Source organism: Choloepus didactylus, chromosome 3 (assembly GCF_015220235.1).
Source record: "Choloepus didactylus isolate mChoDid1 chromosome 3, mChoDid1.pri, whole genome shotgun sequence".
In the NCBI taxonomy this organism is placed as follows: domain Eukaryota; kingdom Metazoa; phylum Chordata; class Mammalia; order Pilosa; family Megalonychidae; genus Choloepus; species Choloepus didactylus.
In genome coordinates this window covers 210,954,997-210,976,131 of record NC_051309.1, presented here as the reverse complement: position 1 = coordinate 210,976,131, position 21,135 = coordinate 210,954,997, and the positions used below count along the sequence as shown (strand labels likewise).

The 21,135-nt window shown below is 37.4% G+C and overlaps 2 protein-coding genes across 5 annotated transcripts in view; both read right to left on the bottom strand.

The window, feature by feature from the left end:
* Positions 1 to 21,135, bottom strand: part of DLC1 (DLC1 Rho GTPase activating protein) — a 438,081-nt gene that overhangs the window by 375,632 nt on the left and 41,314 nt on the right. The window lies entirely within an intron of this gene.
* LOC119530116 (acyl-protein thioesterase 1-like) lies at positions 11,849 to 15,501 on the bottom strand. The gene is given in 3 exon segments (XM_037831259.1): positions 11,849 to 12,114; positions 14,857 to 15,202; positions 15,204 to 15,501. Coding segments are annotated over 3 exon segments (690 nt in total). The 5' UTR covers positions 15,494 to 15,501; the 3' UTR covers positions 11,849 to 12,060.

Below are 21,135 nucleotides of genomic sequence, written 5' to 3'. Positions count from 1 at the left end.
GCCGTTCAAGAATCCACACAAACGCAGCGAGTCATGGTTTAAGTAGAGAGTTTAAGGTTTATTAGAGGAAGAAGGCAGAAGAAAGCAGGTGGGAGCCATCAGAAAAGAAAGAAAGGAAAAATGGCTCCAGCCCTCTATCTGAGAGCAGCATTTTTTAAAGGAAAAACCCACGTGGGGAGGGAAGGGTGTTGGGGGAGAAGGGTGCCTGCTGAGTGCGTCCTGGGCCTCGATTAGGTGGGGGTCTGTCAACTTCTAGGCTGATAGGCTGTTAGGATTCTAGCCCATTATTCTTCTCAGAAAAGCAGCTACATTATCTATCTAGGGAGAGCAGGCCTTTTCAGTTGTTTGTCCTACAGAAATATCTGATCTTGCTTTTACCCGCCTTTTGGGGTTGGGGCACCACTGTGGCGGGGACAGCCTTAAACAGCCTTCATTCTTTAGTTTATGGGGTGCCTGTTTTCTGTGAGATAACCTGCGGGGCCTCTGGGTTAGAAACTCCTTCTACATGTTAGTTCCTTTCTTTCTGGAGTCTAACACTTAGGTTTGCATGAATGAGAGTCACTCTTTCCTATTCTCTGTAAGACTTTACAAGAGACTAGAATGATCTATTACCTCAAAGCTGGGTTCAAGTTGCTTATAAAATCATCTGGACCTGGTGTTTTCCTTGTAGGAGGATTTTAAATACTTACGTATCTTTTAAGAAAGTTACAATACTACTTGTTTCTTGATTGGTTAAGTATTATTTTTCTGGATATTTGTCCATTTCATCTAATTTTCCAAATTTACTGGCCTATGGTTTTTCATGGTATTCTTTTCTCTTTTTAATCTTTATCATTGTTTTTGTTCCATGTTTCATTTCTAGTATTTTTGTGCCTTCTCTCTTTCTTTCTAGACTAATCTATTTATTTTGAGATTTTCAAAATCAACTTTTTCTTTTGTTATTCTCCAAATTTTATGTCTGCTTTTTATTTTTTTGATTTTTGCTTTCAAGTATCTCCTTTATTTCAACTGGGTTCGTATGATTCCTTTTCTAACTCCTTGAGTTGGATACTTACTTTATTATCTTTCAGCTTTTTCTTCATTTGTCACATAGCATTTAAGGCTTTAAATATTCCTGCAACACCTCTTTGATGCATCTCACACATTTAGATGAAGAGTGTATTTTTATAATCCAGTTATTATTTTTAAAGTTCAATTTTCTTTAACTCTGAAACTACTAATAGGAATGTTTAATTTTCAAATATATGGGGATTTTTATTAATAAATTCTAATTAATTATCTGACTTAATTGCATTGAGTGTTCAGTCTCTGTAATAACAAGTTTTTGAAATTTGTCAAGACATATTTTATGGTCTACAACATCAATTTTGAAAATGCCCCATAAATGACTAAGAAGAATATATATTCTTTAACTGCTGTGTACAGAGTGCAGAGTTTTATAAGTATATCAGATCAAGTGTGATTATTATATTGCTTAAATTATCTGTTTCTTCATTAATATTTTATACTTTCTCATTAACAGATCTGATAATCTCCCATCAAAATGGGAGAGTTTTCATATTTTTTATCTGGTTACATTAATGTTTGTGTATTAGTCTGTTTTATTTTTGCATACCGTTTAGAAGTGTTATATTTGCCTCATGAGTTGAAATTTTTAACGTTATGTGGTGATCCAGTTTAAAGAATTTTTTGTTTTAAATATATTCTTTCATGTGTCTTTGTTATCTTTATCTGTTTACTTTTGACATTTCCAAGTTCTTGTATTTTATGTGCATCTTTGTAAATAGTAATTGGCTGGATACATTTTTTCCCAAATAAATTCTTTTAACTGATTGAAATACATTTACATTTGCTGTAATTATTGATATATTTGGACTTGGTTATAACATTTACATTTTTTTCAATTTTATTTATCCCATTTAAAAAGTATTTCTTGTCTTTATTGCGGTATTGATTCACTCTCTTATTTGTGTGTATTTTTTGGACTCTATTTTGTTCTCTGGCATTTATACATCCTATTTCTATCCAGTAGTGATTACTGTTGAAATTTTTTCATGTGTATTTTACATGGCAAATTTATATTATAGAATATAAAGTTAGAAAAAGTCTTAATTCAACTCCCACTTCCCTAAAAGGTACAAAGACCTTAGAGCTTTTAAACTCTGATCATCCCTTTTCTGGCTTGACCTCAGTTTTAATACTTGCTTTTTTGGTGTTATGTAGTCCGTGATTGGGTCTCATTGTTTGCTCTTAGTAAGTGAGATATCTGTGCACACAAAATGGGGATTGTGAAAGCCTTTTGGCCAGAGAGGTTTGTGTCTGATAGCATTTAGCGGACACCAACAAACTCAGGTCTTAGCTCAGCTCAGGAACTCCATTCTCGATCCTGAGGCTGGCTCAAAACTCGGTTTCCAGACCGCAGAGCTGCTACTGGCATCAGCCACCAGGTTCTTTATCTTTGTCCCCTCTTCAGCTTCCTATCAGGGTTCCAGGTCTTCCTTTTGTCCCAGCTCATGTTGCTGTGGTATCTAAGAAGGGAGATTCCTTGATGATCTCCCCTAAGAATTGTGAGAGCAATGACATCTGAAGGAGTCTGTCCTTTCCAGGGTTTAGTTCTTTCTGAAACAGGAAGTTCCCTCAGGCCACTTAGGCAAAATGCTGTAAGGAAAGCCCTCCTTTCAGTCACAACATCGCAGCAAAGTGAGAACTATTATCCTACATTTATATTTACCTGCACAAGGCACAACAGCAAGTTGAGTAAGAAATTGGGCTTGAGGTTTTGTGATTTTTTATTCCAGTGCCATACTCATTTTACTTTAGAACAAATTAAAAAATGCAAAATAATACTCAAAGTCCAAACATACCAATGCTGAGGGAAGGCAGACTAAGGATGTGATCAGAAATTTTGTTTCTGTAGAGGGAATCATTGCTTTTATTTATTTATTTATTTTTTTAATCTTCATTTTATTGAGATATATTCACATACCACGCAGTCATACAAAACAAATCGTACTTTCGATTGTTTACAGTACCATTACATAGTTGTACATTCATCACCTAAATCAATCTCTGACACTTTCATTAGCACACACACAAAAATAACAAGAATAATAATTAGAGTGAAAAAGAGCAATTGAAGTAAAAAAGAACACTGGGTACCTTTGTCTGTTTGTTTCCTTCCCCTATTTTTCTACTCATCCTTCCATAAACTAGACAACGTGGAGTGTGGTCCTTATGGCTTTCCCAATCCCATAATCATAAGCTACATTTTTATACAACTGTCTTCGAGATTCATGGTTTGTAGTTTGATAGTTTCAGGTATCCACCACCAGCTACCCCAATTCTTTAGAACCTAAAAAGGGTTGTCTAAAGTGTGCGTAAGAGTGCCCACCAGAGTGACCTCTCAGCTCCTTTTGGAATCTCTCTGCCACTGAAGCTTATTTCATTTCCTTTCACATCCCCCTTTTGGTCAAGAAGATGTTCTCCGTCCCACGATGCCGGGTCTACATTCCTCCCCGGGAGTCATATTCCACGTTGCCAGGGAGATTCACTCCCCTGGGTGTCTGATCCCACGTAGGGGGGAGGGCAGTGATTTCACCTTTCAAGTTGGCTTAGCTAGAGAGAGAGGGCCACATCTGAGCAACAAAGAGGCATTCGGGAGGAGGCTCTTAGGCACAACCACATGGAGGCCTAGCCTCTCCTTTGCAGCAACCTTCTTCCCAAGGGTAAAACTTATGGTAGAGGGCTCAACCCATCAAACCACCAGTCCCCTATGTCTGTGGTCATGTTAGCAACCATGGAGGTGGGGTAGGCGAATACCCCTGCATTCTCCACAGGCTCCTCAAGGGGGCACTACATCTTTTTTTTCTTGTTTTTCTTTTTTTTTTTTAACTTTCCCTTCTTTTTTAAATCAACTGTATAAAAAAAAAGTTAAAAAGAAAACAAACATACAATAAAAGAACATTTCAAAGAGACCATAACAAGGGAGTAAGAAAAAGACAACTAACCTAAGATAACTGCTTAACTTCCAACATGTTCCTACTTTACCCCAAGAAAGTTACCTAATATAGCAACATTTCTGTGAACTTGTTCCTACTATATCCATCAGAAATTAACAGACCATAGTCATTCCTGGGCATCCCCAGAACGTTAAATAGCTTATCTGTTCTTCTTGGATTATTGTCCCCCTTCCTTAATTGCTCTCTACTGCTAGTTCCCGTACATTCTACATTATAAACCATTTGTTTTACATTTTTCAAAGTTCACATTAGTGGTAGCATATAATATTTCTCTTTTTGTGCCTGGCTTATTTCGCTCAGCATTATGTCTTCAAGGTTCATCCATGTTGTCATATGTTTCACGAGATCGTTCCTTCTTACTGCCGCGTAGTATTCCATCGTGTGTATATACCACATTTTATTTATCCACTCATCTGTTGAAGGACATTTGGGTTGTTTCCATCTCTTGGCAGTTGTGAATAATGCTGCTATGAACATTGGTGTGCAGATATCTGTTCGTGTCACTGCTTTCCGATCTTCCGGGTATATACCGAGAAGTGCAATCACTGGATCGAATGGTAACTCTATATCTAGTTTTCTAAGGAACTGCCAGACTGACTTCCAGAGTGGCTGAACCATTATACAGTCCCACCAACAATGAATAAGGGTTCCAATTTCTCCACATCCCCTCCAGCATTTGTAGTTTCCTGTTTGTTTAATGGCAGCCATTCTAACTGGTGTTAGATGATATCTCATTGTGGTCTTAATTTGCATCTCTCTAATAGCTAGTGAAGCTGAACATTTTTTCATGTGTTTCTTGGCCATTTGTATTTCCTCTTCAGAGAACTGTCTTTTCATATCTTTTGCCCATTTTATAATTGGGCTGTCTGTACTATTGTCATTGAGTTGTAGGATTTCTTTATATATGCAAGATATCAGTCTTTTGTCAGATACATGGTTTCCAAAAATTTTTTCCCATTGAGTTGGCTGCCTCTTTACCTTTTTGAGAAATTCCTTTGAGGTGCAGAAACTTCTAAGCTTGAGGAGTTCCCATTTATCTATTTTCTCTTTTGTTGCTTGTGCTTTGGGTGTAAAGTCTAGGAAGTGGCCATCTAATACAAGTTCTTGAAGATGTTTTCCTACATTATCTTCTAGGAGTTTTATGGTACTTTCTTTTATATTGAGATCTTTGGTCCATTTTGAGTTAATTTTTGTGTAGGGGGTGAGGTAGGGGTCCTCTTTCATTCTTTTGGATATGGATATCCAACTCTCCCAGCCCCATTTGCTGAAAAGACCATTATGACTCAGTTCAGTGACTTTGGGGGCCTTATCAAAGATGAGTCGGCCATAGATCTGAGGGTCTATCTCTGAATTCTCAATTCGATTCCATTGATCTATATGTCTATCTTTGTGACAGTACCATGCTGTTTTGGCAACTGTGGCTTTATAATAAGCTTCAAAGTCAGGGAGTGTAAGTCCTCCCACTTCGTTTTTCTTTTTTTGAGTGTCTTTAGCAATTCGAGGCATCTTCCCTTTCCAAATAAATTTGATAACTAGCTTTTCCAAGTCTGCAAAGTAGGTTGTTGGAATTTTGATTGAGATTGCATTGAATCTGTAGATGAGTTTGGGTAGAATTGACATCTTAATGACATTTAGCCTTCCTATCCATGAACATCGAATATTTTTCCATCTTTTAAGGTCTCCTTCTATTTCTTTTAGTAGAGTTATGTAGTTTTCTTTGTATAGGTCTTTTACATCTTTGGTTAAGTTTATTCCTAGGTACTTGATTTTTTTAGTTGCTATTGAAAATGGTATCTTTTGCTTGAGTGTCTCTTCAGTTTGTTCATTTCTAGCATATAGAAACATTACTGACTTATGTGCATTAACCTTGTATCCCGCTACTTTGCTAAATTTGTTTATTAGCTCCAGTAGCTGTATCGTCGATTTCTCAGGGTTTTCTAGATATAAGATCATATCGTCTGCAAACAATGACAGTTTTACTTCTTCTTTTCCAATTTGGATGCCTTTTATTTCTTTGTCTTGCCGGATTGCCCTGGCTAGCACTTCCAGCACAATGTTGAATAACAGTGGTGACAGCGGGCATCCTTGTCTTGTTCCTGATCTTAGAGGGAAGGCTTTCAGTCTCTCACCATTGAGTACTATGCTGGCTGTGGGTTTTTCATATATGCTCTTTATCATGTTGAGGAAGTTTCCTTCAATTCCTACCTTTTGAAGTGTTTTTATCAAAAACGGATGTTGGATTTTGTCAAATGCTTTTTCAGCATCTATTGAGATGAACAATTGATTTTTCCCTTTTGACTTGTTAATGTGTTGTAATACATTGATTTTCTTATGTTGAACCATCCTTGCATGCCTGGAATGAACCCCACTTGGTCATGGTGTATGATTTTTTTCATGTGTCTTTGGATTCGATTTGCAAGTATTTTGTTGAGGATTTTTGCATCTATATTCATTAGGGAGATTGGCCGGTAGTTTTCCTTTTTTGTAGCATCTTTGCCTGGTTTTGGTATTAGATTGATGTTAGCTTCATAAAATGAGTTAGGTAGTGTTCCATTTTCTTCAATGTTTTGAAAGAGTTTGAGTAAGATTGGTGTCAGTTCTTTCTGGAAAGTTTGGTAGAATTCCCCTGTGAAGCCATCTGGCCCTGGGCATTTATTTGTGGGAAGATTTTTGATGACTGATTGGATCTCTTTCCTTGTGATGGGTTGGTTGAGGTCTTCTATTTCTTCTCTGGTCAGTCTAGGTTGTTCATATGTTTCCAGGAAATTATCCATTTCTTCTACATTATCCAGTTTGTTGCCATACAGTTGTTCATAATATCCTCTTATAATTTTTTTAATTTCTTCAGGATCTGCAGTTATGTCACCTTTTTCATTCATTATTTTGTTTATATGGGTCTTCTCGCTTTTTGATTTTGTCGGTCTAGCTAGGGGCTTGTCAATCTTGTTGATCTTCTCAAAGAACCAACTTTTGGTGATATTTATCCTCTCTATTGGTTTTTTGTTCTCTGTGTCACTTATTTCTGCTTTAATCCTTGTTATTTCTTTTCTTCTACTTGGTTTAGGATTGGTTTGCTGTTCATTTTCTAGCTTCTTCAGTTGATCCATTAGTTCTTTGATTTTGGCTCTTTCTTCCTTTTTAATATATGCATTTAGTGCTATAAATTTCCCCCTTAGCACTGCTTTTGCTGCATCCCATAGGTTTTGGTATGTTGTGTTCTCATTTTCATTCGTCTCTATATATTTAGCAATTTCTCTTGCTATTTCCTCGTTAACCCACTGATTGTTTAGGAGTGTGTTGTTTAACCTCCAGGTATTTGTGAATTTTCTAAGTCTCTGATGGTTATTGACTTCTAATTGTATTCCATTGCGGTCAGAGAATGTGCTTTGAATAATTTCAATCTTTTTAAATTTGTTGAGGCTTGTTTTATGTCCCGGCATATGATCTATTCTGGAGAAAGTTCCGTGAGCACTAGAAAAGTATGTGTATCCTGGTGATTTGGGATGTAATGTCCTGTATATGTCTGTTAAATCTAATGCATTTATCAGATTGTTTAGATTTTCAGTTTCCTTATTGGTCTTCTGTCTGGTTGATCTATCTATAGGAGAGAGTGATGTGTTGAAGTCTCCCACAATTATCGTGGAAACATCAATTGCTTCCTTTAGTTTTGCCAGTGTTTCTCTCATGTATTTTGTGGCACCTTTGTTGGGTGCATAGACATTTACGATTGTTATTTCTTCTTGCTGAATTGCCCCTTTTATTAGTATGTAGTGGCCTTCTTTGTCTCTCAAAACATCCCTGCATTTGAAGTCTATTTTATCTGAGATTAATATTGCTACACCTGCTTTCTTTTGGCTGTAGCTTGCATGAAATATTTTTTTCCGTCCTTTCACTTTCAGTTTCTTTGTGTCCCTGTGTCTAAGATGAGTCTCTTGTATGCAACATATTGATGGTTCATTTTTTTTGATCCATTCTGCGAATCTATATCTTTTAATTGGGGAGTTTAATCCATTTACATTCAATGTTATAACCGTGAAGGCATTTCTTGAATCAGCCATCTTATCCTTTGGTTTATGTTTGTCATATTTTTCCCCTCTGTCTATTAATATCCTTTATTGTACCCATACCGAATCTCTTTAGTACTGAACCTTTCTCCAAGTCTCTCTGTCCTTTCTTTGTTTCTCTGTCTGTAGGGCTGTCTTTAGTATCTCCAGTAGGGCAGGTCTCTTGTTAGCAAATTCTCTCAGCATTTGTTTGTCTGTGAAAAATTTAAGCTCTCCCTCAAATTTGAAGGAGAGCTTTGCTGGATAAAGTATTCTTGGCTGGAAATTTTTCTCACTCAGAATTTTAAATATATCGTGCCACTGCCTTCTTGCCTCCATGGTGGCTGCTGAGTAGTCACTACTTCGTCTTATGCTGTTTCCTTTGCATGTGGTGAATTGCTTTTCTCTTGCTGCTTTCAGAACTTGCTCCTTCTCTTCTGTGTTTGACAGTGTGATCAGTATATGTCTCGGAGTGGGTTTTTTTGGATTTATTCTATTTGGAGTTCGCTGAGCATTTATGATTTGTGTATTTATGTTGTTTAGAAGATTTGGGAAGTTTTCCCCAACAATTTCTTTGAATACTCTTCCTAGACCTTTACCCTTTTCTTCCCCTTCTGGGACACCAATGATTCTTATATTCGGACGTTTCATATTATCTATCATATCCCTGAGGTCCATTTCGATTTTTTCAATTTTTTTCCCCATTCTTTCTTTTATGCTTTCATTTTCCATTCTGTCATCTTCCAGGTCACTGATTCGTTGTTCAACTTCCTCTAGTCTTGTACTATGAGTGTCCAGGATCTTTTTAATTTTGTCAACAGTTTCTTTAATTTCCATAAGATCATCCATTTTTTTATTTAGTCTTGCAATGTCTTCTTTATGCTCTTCTAGGGTCTTCTTGATTTCCTTTGTATCCTGTACTATGGTCTCATTGTTCATCTTTAGTTCTTTGAGTAGCTGCTCTAGGTGCTGTGTCTCTTCTGGTCTTTTGATTTGGGGGCATGGGCTTGGGTTATCCATATCGTCTGGTTTTTTCATATGCTTTATAATTTTCTGTTGTTTTTGGCCTCGTGGCATTTGCTGAACTTGATAGGGTTCTTTTAGGATTTGTAAACCAATTGAAGTCCTTATCTCTAATTTATCAGATCTACAGCTTCGTGGAGTACACTTTCTCTAACTAACCAGCAGGTGGTGTCCACAAGCCACCTGTTCTCCACAAGCCAGTTCTACCCTGCTTAGCCTTTTTGGTGAGTGGGGGTGTGAGTCTTGTGGGGTCCAATTGGTGTACCAAGCTTGCGTGTGTAGTTGGTGTTGCCTGCCCTGTATATGGGGCGTGTTTCTGGGCAGTCAGGGACGGGAGGTGGCCCTAACAACCAAATCTCCCTGGTGATCCTAGAGTTTTAAAGCTGCTGCAATAGTCTAATCCTTCAGTTCAGTCCTGCCACAGTTTGTCTCTGCCACTGACCCACAAGTCCTTGGTATTGGCGTATGGCTCCTGAGACTTGCAAGTGGGTCCCTCTTCCAGGCCGTGCACCCCCTGGTCCTCTGTTGAGGGATGACTGTGCTATGTCACAGGTGAGTGCTGTCCCCCCAGGGCAGTTCTGGGCTGCTGGGCTGTGTAGGGAGGCTCCCAGTCTGCTCAAATGATGGCTGAATGGGGCTTTGTTAATTCACACTGCTCCACCTTCCCAACTCTGGGACAATCAGCTGAGGTTGCAGGGAAGGCTAATGTCCACGCCCAGTTTTGTGGTGTGTGCCTGTTATTTGAAGTGCTTCCGTCTTGTCTGGGGCAGCTCTGGGCTATGGGGCTGGCGATGGGCAGGAGTGTTTCCTGTCCACCAGGATGATGGCTGTGAGCGGACACCCCCCTTTTCTTGGGAAGTTGTGGTGTTTAGTGAATTTTCCCAGCCACTGGATTATTGCCTTTTGTCTCAGAGCTCTCTTAGTTCTGCTCTTGACTTGACCTGCCCAAATTGCAAGTCTTTGAAGCTTTCTGTATTGGGTTTCTTAGAGTAATTGTTTTAGAAAAAGAAAAAAGGATTAAAAAAAAAAAAAAAAAAAAGGGCCCTCCTCAGAGATCTAATGGGTTATTGAAATGCTAAGAGACAAAGCAACCAGGGCCATTAAGGAAAGGTCCACAGGGCAGAGAGATCAGCTTTTCTTCGGGATTTGCATATGCGCCTCAGGCCCTGAGCTCTGCCTTTCCCCTTTCTATGTTCACCAGAACTCCAAAAATCCTCCGCTTTTTTTTTTTTTTTTTTTTTTTTTGGCAGAATTAAATTTTATTTCACATTGATACAAACCATGAAAAAGATTTACATTTTCCCACACTACAGCAAAACTTTTCAATGGAATAAGGTATCTTGACCATAAATAAGATGTTTATTTGTATAACTGAATATAACTTTATATTCTTCAAAATAAAAGACAATGTGTTTGTAAATGATTGTTTAAAAGTTTTAAATCCAGACATAAACATATGGCTTAATTATTAACATTCTGTATTGTACACTGCCAAATTATTTCCTTTATCAATTAGCACCCATTTATACTGACGCAATTCCATCATTGTTTTATCAGTTGGAATAAAACCCCAAAACTAGCAATTCAAAATACCAAGCAAACACTTCAATTAAATATTAAACTGTGTGGTAATTATACCATATGTATCAAGTTCTGACTACCCTTTATTATCCAGAAATTTGGTTTCAAATAATTTTACAGTAATCTGAAAATACTGACTATATAAAATCAAAGGATTGCTATTTTTATGTTTGCACAAAAACCAAAATATCATTTGATTAAAGTCAAAATTTCAAAGACGTTCACTGGCAGATAAAAACCAAAGCAAAATTTTCTGATGGATTCTAATTTTCCACAGTAGCTGGTTTCAAACATGTACAAAGTAAGTAAAATTAAACTCTATACTACAAGGAGAATCATCTTAGATCAAATCACCTTAGAAATTACAATTTTTAAGATCAAGTCTTAAAATTTCAGAACATAGTAAAGTATGATCTAATCATTCTTCCAGTTGATTACAGAAAATTAAAACCACAGAATCATTCTGTTCCCTGAACTAAAGATTCTAATAACTGAGTAAGTCTAAATTTGGACTAAAAAACAGTTAAAGAAATAAGTAGCACAGAAGTTTTAAGTGATGTCTGGTTTCATTATAAGTATAAATACATCATAAATACCATATGTCTGTGATTCAGAATGTCAAATTACAGCATTTATTAACATCTGATGTCTATGGCAGGGAAGCAATATTTGGTCTCCTATGAAGGATAATAAAGGCAGAACACGTGTCTTTTCTAGAAAAGGAGAAAAGAGTATTAAACGGAAATGATAAGAAAAAAAGTCTGGTCCCCCAAATAAAAGGGCATTAATTGAGGAGAGCAATATTACTCTTTCATTAACACTTAAAAGTATTATCCCTATTATTAGGAATTATATAATACCATCTCATTTTGTACTATCATTTTGATGTATATCAATACCACCTTATTTTGTATTACAATTATTATGTATATATGAATACATACATAAAAATACAGCCACTGTGTGGTGACTAGGCAGTTTGGGAATAAATCCATAGTCTAAGTCATGATGCACTTAAATCATTTATATCTTAATTACTCATTTATACCTGAACAAATTTTCTCTAAGCATACTAATAACTTCCAAATGATGTAATGAATATTCTGGTTGCAGTATTTTATTATTTTTCTGAATTACATTTGGGAAAAAGAAGCCAGCTGCTTCACCTATTTTAATGCTAGTATTACTCTGGGATCACAATATACAGATACATGAAAAGAAACTTAAAAGAACATACATTTCCCATGAGGAGACATTTAGTTTGTGTCATTGGTACGTATTTGCAAAACATTCTAACACTGCAAACAAGAGGTTTCAGGATTGGGCACATTTTAAAAGTTTCTACTCTACTACAGTGATGCTGGTGTACTCCTACCCAAGGCCTCTTAGTGATGTCAATCAACTGACGGTAGGACTTTATCAATGAATTGCTTGATATCCATCATTTCCTGTTTGGAATAAAGTGATTTAATAAGCAGTTATAGAAATCAGAAATCCAATCCCCATTAAAATGTTTCAACCAAAATACCACTATTTCTGTGGTGTGCATAGGTAAGGTGAAATTACATTACTGTTACAATTAAATAAAAAGTAGCAGGGAATGAGGCTTTAATAGGAATTTCAGATCATCTCTTATTATTATATTATTGCAGAATCAAATTGGAGTTCCCATCCATTATCTAGTCCTATGAAAACAGTGTGCATTTTCCTATACTTAAATTGGGGGGGTGGGGGGTTTTAAAGGTGGAACCATTACCAGTACCTATACTGAGAAGTCTCAATGAATATACAATTATTGATAACTAAACATCAGTGAATAAGCCTAGCTTTTAACATTACCTCATTAGAATAAAATGCTAAATCCATGTCATAAAATATTTGTGCTTTCATAAGGAATTACTTAAAACCAACCATTTGAAAGTGAGCATATATCTTACAATAGGCCTGGAAAGATATGAAAATGAAAATATCAAAGATTTATTTATTTAAGACTATTACTATAGTCCTCCTAGAAGACTGCTGCACCCGTCTTACCTCCCTCATACCATTCCCAGTTATCTCCAATAGACATCTCTGACAGAACCACAGCATGAATTTGCAGCACCCTATGGCCCTGAAATTTTCCTGTGACACAATCTCCAACCATTCCATCTCTCCTTCTGACCAGTGTTCTCAAATGCAACTGCACAAAGAATCATCTATGGAGCTTTGATCTAAAACACAGCCATACAAATACCCCCCAGCCCTCAATGTACTGAACCAGAATCTGAGCTTGGGCACCTGTATTTTTAAAAGCTCCATGGTAAATGTGATGCAATTGTGGAAAACAACCGCTATGGAATCCCAGTCCTTCTCTTTCTCCCTTTCTGGATATAATACTTCGTTATGATTTCACCTCTGTTTTCAGTAACACTCTAGAATTGAGACCCCCCCTTCCTTTCTGGATAAATCAAATACCACTTTTTTTTTTTTTCTCCTGCCCTTGAAGCAATGATTTAACCAGGCTGTGAGGTTCCAAAACAGTTTGCTTTGGGCCACCTCAACACTTAGCAATCAAGTTTTATTCTAGGCCTTTCCAAGCCTCCAAACCTACCTAGGCTTCCTTCAACCTTATTAAGTGACCACATCTTCCACTTTACTAAGGAGACAGAGAATATCTAATTATCTAATGTGAGCTTTCTTCTCTATCTCCTTACACTCTGTTTATTACATTTATCTGTCCTCTTCTATCTTGATTCAGAAGCATTTTTCTCCTTTAAGGAAAGCACTGCCCATCTCAGGACTTGGTTCTATTATATAATCCCTTGAAGACTTTCCTCTATTAATTACCTGCCCTTTATTGCCATCTTCTCCCATCCCCAACCCCATACATGTCTTCCTCCTATCCCATTTTAAAAAAGAGCCTTACTACTCTTTATCCTGCTTTACCAAAACACTTTTCTAAAAGGTTAATACACATTGGCTTTACTTCTGCTTTTCCCTGTCTATTTCATGCAATGCATTGCAATTTGGTTCTATTCCTGCAAACCTCTAAGGTATAGATGACCTATTCCACCTTGATCATTTTCTGAATCATCTGAACCCTTTCCTCCCGTTCTGAAATTCTTTCCCCCCATACCCTTATCCAACACTTAACTCCTTTACTTCTTAGCCTAAGTTGATATTCAGTCACCCCCCAAGCTTCTGTCTCTTGGCTTCTTTTCTCTTGATATTGTCCCTTAACTCTTCACTGGTCAACAACAGTGGTATTGAATCCAAACCTCTTTCTAGGCTGGACAAGTACTGCCAACATCTTATTTTAAATCATGGGGGTAAAATCTCAATAGGTTCAGTAAACTCAAAATTATCTCCTTCCTGTAACACTAAAACCATTCCTTGTTATCTACTTTATGAATGATATCCTCTTAGTCACTTTGAGCTAAAAATCTAAGTTCTCTTTGACATCTTCCTACTTCAGATAAGTTTGTCAATAAATCTTACTGATTCTGCCCCACGTGTCTTTGGAATATAAATTAGATCACACGTCTCCTTAATCAAACTTCACTGGCTTACTGCTGCCTAAAGAAAGAAGTCCATCTTCAGCATAATATACATGATTTCTAAAATCAAGTGTCTGCCCCCTCTCTCTTCTATCTTATGACCCCCTGCTTTTCACAGCAGACTTCAGCCAAACTTGGCAGCTTGTTTTTCCTGCCCTACAGACCTTTCTCTGCACACTTGCCATCCAAATCCTACCCATCTTCAATACAGCTCGTCCAACATATTCTCAGTGCCTCTTTAGATAAAATTAATCTCACTCTTCTTGGTTTTTCAGAGCACTCTTTTTTAAACTTCTAATACAACACGTATCACATTCTGCTTTCCATATAGTTACCTGTATGTATGTCCTCTCCCCTATTAAATTTTTAATTTTAATTAGTTTATTTAACAAGGGAATGCTTATTATTCATCTTTGAATTATGTACAATGCTTGCATGTAAACAGGCAATCAGTAAAGGGTTGAATTAAGTTAAACAAAAAAAACAAAAAGAAACCTCTAATCTAATGACCGGCTAACCTATATGATTCAATGTAAATTCCTTAAGCAACTCCTTTAAACCTGAAAATTGTCAAATGTTATTTATTTTTAAAATATTACATGAAAGAAGTTGCAAATCATGGCTCTATAATCAATGCTTCTGAACATTTACCTGGTGACATGAACTGTGCATCAAGCCCCCATAGGTTTTGAAGGCTACATTGGCTGGATTTACCAATGTTTTTAGCTTTTCAGTAGTAACGGAACCAAACATTAGGGGGACTAAGGGGTCACAATCTCCATGACACTGGAGGATAGATATGTCTTTATTAGCGCCAGTGATAGGACCCTGTGGAAATGAATCCCGAAGTGGAAGCCAGCAACTGAGTGCAATGACACCTGCCAGTTTCTGCTGTGTGGTAAGAGCAGTATATAAAGATAAAGCTCCTCCCTGGGAAAATCCTCCCAAAATAATCCTGTTAGAAGGAATTCCATTCTTCACTTCTTGGTCTATCAGATTTGACATTTTCTGCCGCCTGCTTGATTCCAGGTTCATCTTCCTGTGAACCAGGTGAAAGCCCAATAATATCAAACCAAGAAGGCATAGTCATATTCATATTTAATGTTACAGGCATAACTGGCGCATGTGGGCAGATGTATTTGATATGTGAACTTCTGATACCTGCAAAGGCTTCTGCCCATCCATGCCCTGTGTCTCCCAATCCGTGAAGAAAAATAACCGCCGCGGTGGCCTTGCGGGCGGCGGGCACGATGGCGGGCAGCGGGGCTGACATGTTATTGCCGCACATGCACGGCTCGGCGGCCACGGTCGGAAGCGGAAGGAAGAGTGAGCCAATCCTCCGCTTTTATTTTGGAGTTTTTCGTGTTGTTTTTTTTTTTTTCTATGCCTGTCTCCTCTCTGCTGGGCTGGCTGCTCTCAGATTCTCTGGTGTCTGGTCTCAGTCTATCTATGGTTGGAGTTTGGATCAGTAGAATGAGTTTCTGATAAGGGCTGCCACTGCAGTTCTCCCTTCTCCTTTCCGGAGCTGACAGCCCCTCCTCCCACGGGACTGAGCCTGGCAGGGAGGGGCGTGGGTCCCCTGGCCGCAAAAACTTACAGATTTCTCTGATCTCAGCAGTTCCACGTTTTCATGAGTGTTGTATGAAGTATGCCCAAAGTCAGATTGCTCTGTGGTGTCCATTCCACGCAGTTCCTGGCTTTCTACCTACTTTCCTGGAGGAGTAACTAAAACATACAGCTCACCAGTCCGCCATCTTGCCCCACGTCCTAATCGAATCATTGCTTTTAAAGAATATAGTGGAGTTCCTAGATGCATATGTACTATTTCTGACCCTGTTTTCCTTAGTTCTGTGTAGTCCTGGCCTCTTACCAGTTTCCACGAATCGTTATCATCATCAGAACCTTGTTACCATTTCTTTGCTTCCTTTGACAGATATTGTAGAATACATATTCCATACTTATTTCTCATTGTTACTCCAACTCCACAGGTAGATTTTTGAGGTTAACTGATTAAGTAATTTTCTCAGTGTCACAACACACATGGTGGGTTCCATAATTCAAACCAAATTGAGTCTAATTCCAGGGCCCACTGCCTCATATTCTCTCTGCTTTATGAACTGTATTTGTAGAGCAGCACTGTGTTCTAGACAGAGTGAGAATTTGAACAGTGATTTTGTTCTGAGTGGTAACATTGATCTTTTTAGGCTTTCCAGTCTATAGGTCAAAGAGGGAAAGCTCCTCTCTTTTGGATCCTGTTTAAACAACAGTCCTGGAATTTCTCAAGTCTTCTGTGTTTTACAAAAAGCCTTAAAAGCTGTGAGTGCTGCAGTTTGGTTTTGTTTTTAATCCTATATATTCCATTGGGATTGGGTTTTTACTTTAATCCCTGGTTCTGAAGTCAAAGCCAGAATAATGGGCTGTGAAGCTCCGACTTGCCAGCACTCTGAGTAGTGGCTCTGACACTTCATTGCTTTGTGATCTGAAGCACATTTCTTATTTGTCAGGGCCTCAGTATTTTCATCTATCAATTTGTACCTAATTTGTACAGTTGTTGACAAACGAGATATTGCATATAAAGGGCCTGGGCTTGGTGCTTGGCATGTAGTTAGTGCTCAATGTAGGAGTTATTGGTATTTGCAAAGGTAAATTACTGAGAGATTATATAATTTTCCATATCCTAATAGTTTTACAGAAGTCCAGATTTGGAGATCAAGATTAACTTAAAAAAAATTTGCAATAAAAAATGACTGATGATATTTTCAAATATATAATCTACTAATTTGACATGACGTTGGCCTTCTAACAGTTGTTATAATTCCATGTCCAGAGAAGTGTCATACTGCTTTGCTAAAAGACTGTACAGATATTCAAATGGCCCAGAGCTTTTGAGTTTTCTTGAAGGGAAAGCATAAAATTCAAAGAGAATTAAATATATAAGTAACCCTAGTTTCTACTCTGCAGATTGTGATAAAATAGCTCAATATTCTGGGAAAACACCCTGGCAGGGTAGCTTATTTTGTAAAAGAGTGGATTTGGAATCCCCTTTATTTTTCTGTAGTTTATAGAAAGTACTGCCCAACAATACATCCACTTGTGCTCAGCCTCCCATTCAACCATAGTTTTTTTTCCCTTGGTGAACAAAGTCATTTCCTATTGAGGAAGAGTTTAATAAAACATTTGAACAAAATAATCCTCTGATACACTTGGAAAAGAGGAAAGCATATTTGTCTAATTTGACTGCATAAGTTAAAAACTTTTCACAAATAGTTAATGTGCTGCCCCAGGAGCTTTTACTTTTATTTTTAAATTTTTAACTTTTGTAGCATAATGTCCTGGGTAGCCATTCTAATGGCCATTTAAAATAAAGAATTGCCTTTCAGCAAAGTCCCTGGAATGCTCTCTAGCAGATCCTGCCACCAGCCTCCACCCATCCTGAAGCCACTCCCACCTCGCTGGGGTGACGTCAGCTCCAGCTCATCCTCAGCACAGATATGAGGCTCAGCCAAGGTGCTCTCCCACTCTCAGGACCACAAAAATCCCCAAAATGTCTTAATGAACACTCTTTAAAAAGTTGAGGCCCATGGAAAACCTACGCATGGAAAGTCTGCTTCTATTTCAGTTGTGTATCAGTTAAGATGGAAAATTTTTAGAGTCCACACAGATGGTAAATAAATTTCTGCTACATGAGGCAGTTCCTGGAATAAAGCAATTTTCTCAAATAACAAGTGCCAATTTATTTTTTTCAGTGGGACTTATTTTTAACTTTCCCAGGGAATGGTTGAGAGACTGAGAGCAGCGTCCTTCACCTTTGGAATCCAAGTCTGCTTCCAGGAGAAGAAACTAGTGCTGTTCTCACCCGCAGACTTATATGTTTCTGTACGCACATCCATACATTGAGTGAAGGGGGCGGTTGTTCATTTTCTTGGGTGGGGGTGGAGAAATGAGTGAGGGAGTGAGAAAATGGAAATTTTGAAGAAATACTTGTTTTCACCCAATACTTAGTTTTCTATAAGTTACTCCAAACAGTGCAAAATTGACTCATATTCTTGCTTAGGAATTCATTAAATATCTTGGACAAATGACCATGAACACATGAGAATTCATTATACACTATTAGACTTGGCTTCTGTCCCCAGAAGCCTTCAACTGTGGTCTCTTAGGACATAAATGATTCCCTCCTAATGCTTTGCTGGGTCATGATTCATTGGGGAGAATTATTCCTGGGATACATTTGGCAGGGAATGTTAGTGTCTTAAACAAAACTATGCCATCTGCCAAATGGGGGAGATTCAAACATGTCTTCTAGTAGTAGGAACTCTCTAGTCACCAGAAACAAAAGAGTAGACAATTAAATAATTAAATTATTTTTATTTCCACTGATGGTTTTGATGAGGTGTTTTAGTAGAGTGCTAAGTACGTAGCCCTTTAAAAATTTATTAACTTTTTTTGGTTTTGGTAAAACATTTCAATCAGCACTACAGAGGATATCAAGCTACTAATAAATATTTACTGAGTGCCTGAATAAGAGTTACTGCGAATAAGGAACGAATAAAAATCTGTCTTTGTCTTAAAGAGATGAAGACAAATATGAAGGTTGTTCTCTAACTACCAAGGGCCAGACTGTGTGTGATGAGGGGCAGGGATGACATGTTGGCCTGACATGGCAAGAACGATACCCAGTGCTGGGGAGGGATGTACGAAGGAACCACCCACATGGAAACAGGGAGACAGAGTTTTGGAAGAGAATTTTTGAAGTCCTTATCTTAGTGACACTGTTATAACCTTTCACTGCAGGGACAACTTTTGTGTGGCCAGTTCTAACGCCGGAGAGTAAACGGTGACAAAAAAATGATCATTACATTGAGATTAAAAACATTTTACATCAAAAGTTTGTGGGAATTAGTGAAAGAAGAGCTGAAAGGGACAGAAAGATTTCCCTTTTTTTAGCACCCTCCCCTGAACAGTATGGACACCAGGTGTGGAGTTCACAAACAGCCTTCTCAGTTGGTGGAGCTGGTCTGAGAACATTCTTCCTCCAGCCAAGCCAGTTAGCTCCATTATCACACAAAAAACAGTCTTCTTTAGTAGTTATGTGAAAACTTGCTAGCACCGTTTATTAAGAATGAAAGACTTCTGAGATTTATTCCCTAACCCTTTTCTTTTTTTTTTTTTTTTTTCGGTTATGAGGTTTCTCATAATTTGACACTAAAGTGTAGGTATTAAGGATTAGTAAGAACATACTTCAATAGAAATATAATTAAAATGGAAATTTTTTTATAGACAAAGACACAAATTACAATTTCAGTTTAAAAAACAAGGAAGTTCCAAATATTTATAGCTAGTGTTTCTTTCTTGCATTAAACTCAAATACCAGGATTGAATTTGTTTAAAACAGTCTTTTAAAAAAGGTGTTTCTAATAATATAGTATAGATATCTTAGTAATTAAAATTTGCTTTGGAAAATCTTTATTTTGGAAAAACCTTGATTTTTAAAGTTGGTTCAAAAGGACTTTAGAACCTGGATTTTGAGGGCCCAGCGAAAGGCCAAATCTTTTCTATCAGGCCTTTGCCAAAGGGGGTGGTTAAAATAATGAATTTCCTGTTATTTTTAGCATGTGCCCAGAAGCAATGGAGATTTTTGGACTGGCTTAGTGAATTAAAGAAAGAAAGTGAATAAAGGACACTATTATGTGTAGCAACCATAGAAAATAAAGATTATAAACAGTAGTAGTTTCACAAAGAAAAGAAAGACACAACCATAACCACAAATCCTTTTCCAGAGACGCGGAGACCCCTTGGTGTGTTCCAGTTCTGATGTATATTGGGAGAAATACAAACCCTGAGGCTGAATCTCAAATCCTTAGAGGAACATACTGTGGACTGAGGTAAATTAACAAGTATCGGGTAAGTGGCGTCAAGAACTGAATTTGGGATGTGAAAGAGACCATAGATGTAAACTTCAAAAACTATTTAGAGATGGGTGAAATTACTCAGACTCTAGAAGAGAGTAAACCTAAATTCTCATCATTCCCTTCAACCTGGTATTCTCTGTAGCTCCCACATGCTTGGATCATTATTTCATAATCAGTTCTCCACTAAATTCGGAACTGGAGGTGCTAAAGTTCCATAAGCTAATTAGTTCTTAAAATATTTACAATTTTCCAGGGAATAGGAAAAAGTGAGCAGGTTGCCTCTTGTAGCAAAAAGTAGAGTGGTGAAGTGTGATGGGGGAAATGTATCCATTCAAAAGCAAAAAGCACTTACAGTTTTTGAACTTTAAATAGAATGAATAAGAACTTGTTTTAATATTGCTTCAGAACCCTAATTAGTATTATTTATTGCCTTGTGAATTTTGGCTCTCCCCATGACTTTCTGTGGACATCCAACTACAATAGCTTTATTTTTCATGATGACTTAAAGCATCAGGCCAACAATCCAGGCTTAATTTCTATAAAAATAACTGTATTAAGATTTTCAAAGTACTAGAAAATTAAAAATATAAGCAAATATATTCTAATTTCAGCAGGGTTCTCCTATGCTTCTAAGCTTAAAATTTAGACAAGGAAAGAAGGTATATTTCCATTTATATATATACATCCATAGCAAGGTCTATTTAGTAAAGCTAATATTTAAGCTGGCCATGTAATTTAGCATCTAAATGGAACACTTTTGGGCGTGAAAGGGTGAGCTAATCAGGCAGGAACCTGGGACAACAGGTATTGGGCTGAGAGTTCTGCACAAATCAGGATGAACTGTCACCACACTAAGGAGCATGGACCATAAGGGATTAGAATTATGAGTGTTTTTTCCTACAAGTTTTTGTTTCTTAAGGAATATGACAGTAACGTATTCACCTTTGAATATCTAGCAACTAGCTTAAGGCTTGAAAATGTTAGGTGATGGAAAAAAAAAAAAAAACTAAATGAATGA